The sequence below is a fragment of the Cystoisospora suis genome (genome assembly GCF_002600585.1).
Source record: "Cystoisospora suis strain Wien I chromosome Unknown contig_3351, whole genome shotgun sequence".
NCBI classification, from domain to species: Eukaryota; Apicomplexa; class Conoidasida; order Eucoccidiorida; family Sarcocystidae; genus Cystoisospora; species Cystoisospora suis.
The window spans coordinates 1,342-3,475 of NW_027156146.1; the positions used below are offsets into that span (position 1 = coordinate 1,342).

The window sequence follows — 2,134 nt, forward strand, 5'->3', positions numbered from 1 at the left end:
AGAAGAAGAAAAAGAATAAGAGAGACAGAGAGACAGATCTAGATACAGAAATACTTAGAGAGATAGATGGACTCAAGATAGACAGATGGACAAATAGAGATAGACAGGTAGATAGACAGATAGAGAAAGAGAAAGAAAGAAAGAAAGAAGAAAAGCCAAGAAGACAACTGAGAGGCACATACTCGCGCCACTTACAACCTATCTACGTACCTACACATATGAATATATATGTGAATCTCTATACATGCATATACAAACACACATACATATGTATATATATATATGTATATATATAGAATCTATCTATTTCTCTCTCTAGATATGAATATAGAGGTGTATGTATGTGTAAGTGACTTGTGCGTACGAACGAACCATATGAGATGTTGAATGATATCCGTCTGATTCATGAGAGTGACGTGCCGAACTTGATCGACCACCTCCCATGGCATGACACCCGCGGCTCCTCTCTCTCTCTCTTCTTCTTCTTCTTCTCCTCTTGGATTGTTTTGCGCCGTCAACTGTAATGAAGAAAAGCCGAAGCCTCTCTCTCTCTGATCTCCCTGGTGGTACGGAAAGGAGGAAGAAGAAGGAGACGAAAGAAGAACAGACGCCTCCAGTCGCTGTCTCCCTCCTCCCTCTTTATCTCGAACTGTAGACATAGGGAAATGGCTCTGAGGCGACCCAGGAGAAGAAGAGACGGGAGGTCCCGTAGGAAGAGAAGACGAAGAAGAAGAAGAATAGGGGGGGGGAGACGGAAAGGCGATGAGTTGAAGTGTCCGTGGGTCTTGTTGGTGTCTGCGTCTCGTCTCTTCTTCTCTGTTGTGTCTCTGAAGAGCTTCATTTCTTCTTTCTCCTTGATATGCAGAGGTAGGAGGAGAAGAAGAGGCAGAAGAAGAAGGTGTGGGGTGGATAGGAGAAGGAGCGAGAGAAGGATAGAGAGGTAAAGGAATGCGAGATGCATGCAAAGACGCTGCTAGATGAAGAGGCATATGCGGACTGAAGCGTAGAGTCGAAGGAGATAAAGAAAAGACCACATGCTGTAGCCATAGAGACATCTCAGGCCGAAGAGAAGAAGAAGAAGAAGGAGAGAGAAGAAGAAGAGAAGCCTGAGAGAAGTGAAGAACAAGACGCTCGATAACGTCTGGATCCACCCCAGGTCTCTTGGGATGGAATGCCGCTAAAAGAAGCGGAAAAGCATCTCGAAGAGAAAGAGATAGAAAAGAAGCACCTTTCTTCTTCTCCTCCTCCTTCTCTCTCCCATCTACAATGCTCGGGGTCTCGTCTTTCTTCATCTCTTTCTCTTCTTCTTCTTCTCTTGCCTCGAGACAATCCTTTTCTATCGTGTTCTTCTTTATCTCCATATCGCCGTCACGAGGTCCGTTGAGAGAGAGAGGGGGAGAAGAAGAAGAAGAAAGAGACCTTCCTCGCTCATGGTGTTCTGTAGGTACACCTCGGCTATGTGAAGAAAATGGGCTTGTCTGAAGAGAAAGATTGGAAACTTCTCTTTTCTCGTGAAGAGACGCAGTTGAAGAAGCGATCGAAGGAAGCACAGACAAGAGTAATAAGAGCTCTAAAGCTCTCCCTTGTAAGGAAGCTACAAGAGCATCGACATGTGAAGCATCGAGACGGAATTGCCGGAGATAAGCACCATACGAAGAAGAAGGAGAAGGAGAAGAAGAAGATGGAGAAGATGGAGAAGAAGAAGGGAGAGGGAGAATAAGACGAGAGGCGTGGAAAGAAGGAGATGAAGCAACAAGCGGCCATACAAAGGGGAGAGAATAAAGAGAGAGAAGAAGACTTGTGAGGAGAATTGGATCAGAGGAATTCTCAAGAAGAGGAAGGACAGAAGAAAGCTGAGAATGCTCCTGCACTGCTGAAGAGAAGAACGTCGGCCGATAAGGAGGAAGAGAAGAATAGAAAGAATCTAGAAGAGAAGAAGAGGCATGAGGAGGAGGACGGCTCGACACTGAGAGAGAAGGAGAGAGTGTCGATACAGAAAGAGAAGAAGAAGCGAAGGCATCTAACAAGGAAGAAGTGTCTAGTGAAGGGGGAGAAGTGAAAGAAGATGAAGAAGACGGAGAATAGGGGGATGGACTACGCGGAGAGGAATAGGCAGGAGGTTCTGATGGCAGTT

The 2,134-nt window shown here is 45.6% G+C and overlaps 1 protein-coding gene across 1 annotated transcript in view; it reads right to left on the reverse strand.

Annotated features, from left to right (window-relative positions):
- The window catches only part of CSUI_006573 (uncharacterized protein), a gene marked incomplete at both ends in the record, with an annotated part of 3,340 nt that extends 1,238 nt beyond the window's left edge, over positions 1–2,102 (reverse strand). Inside the window, one exon of the mRNA XM_068066729.1 lies at positions 373–2,102. Coding sequence (XP_067921295.1) covers positions 373–2,102 — 1,730 coding nt within the window. The remainder of the gene's footprint in view (positions 1–372) is intronic.
- Positions 2,103–2,134: the final 32 nt, after the last annotated feature.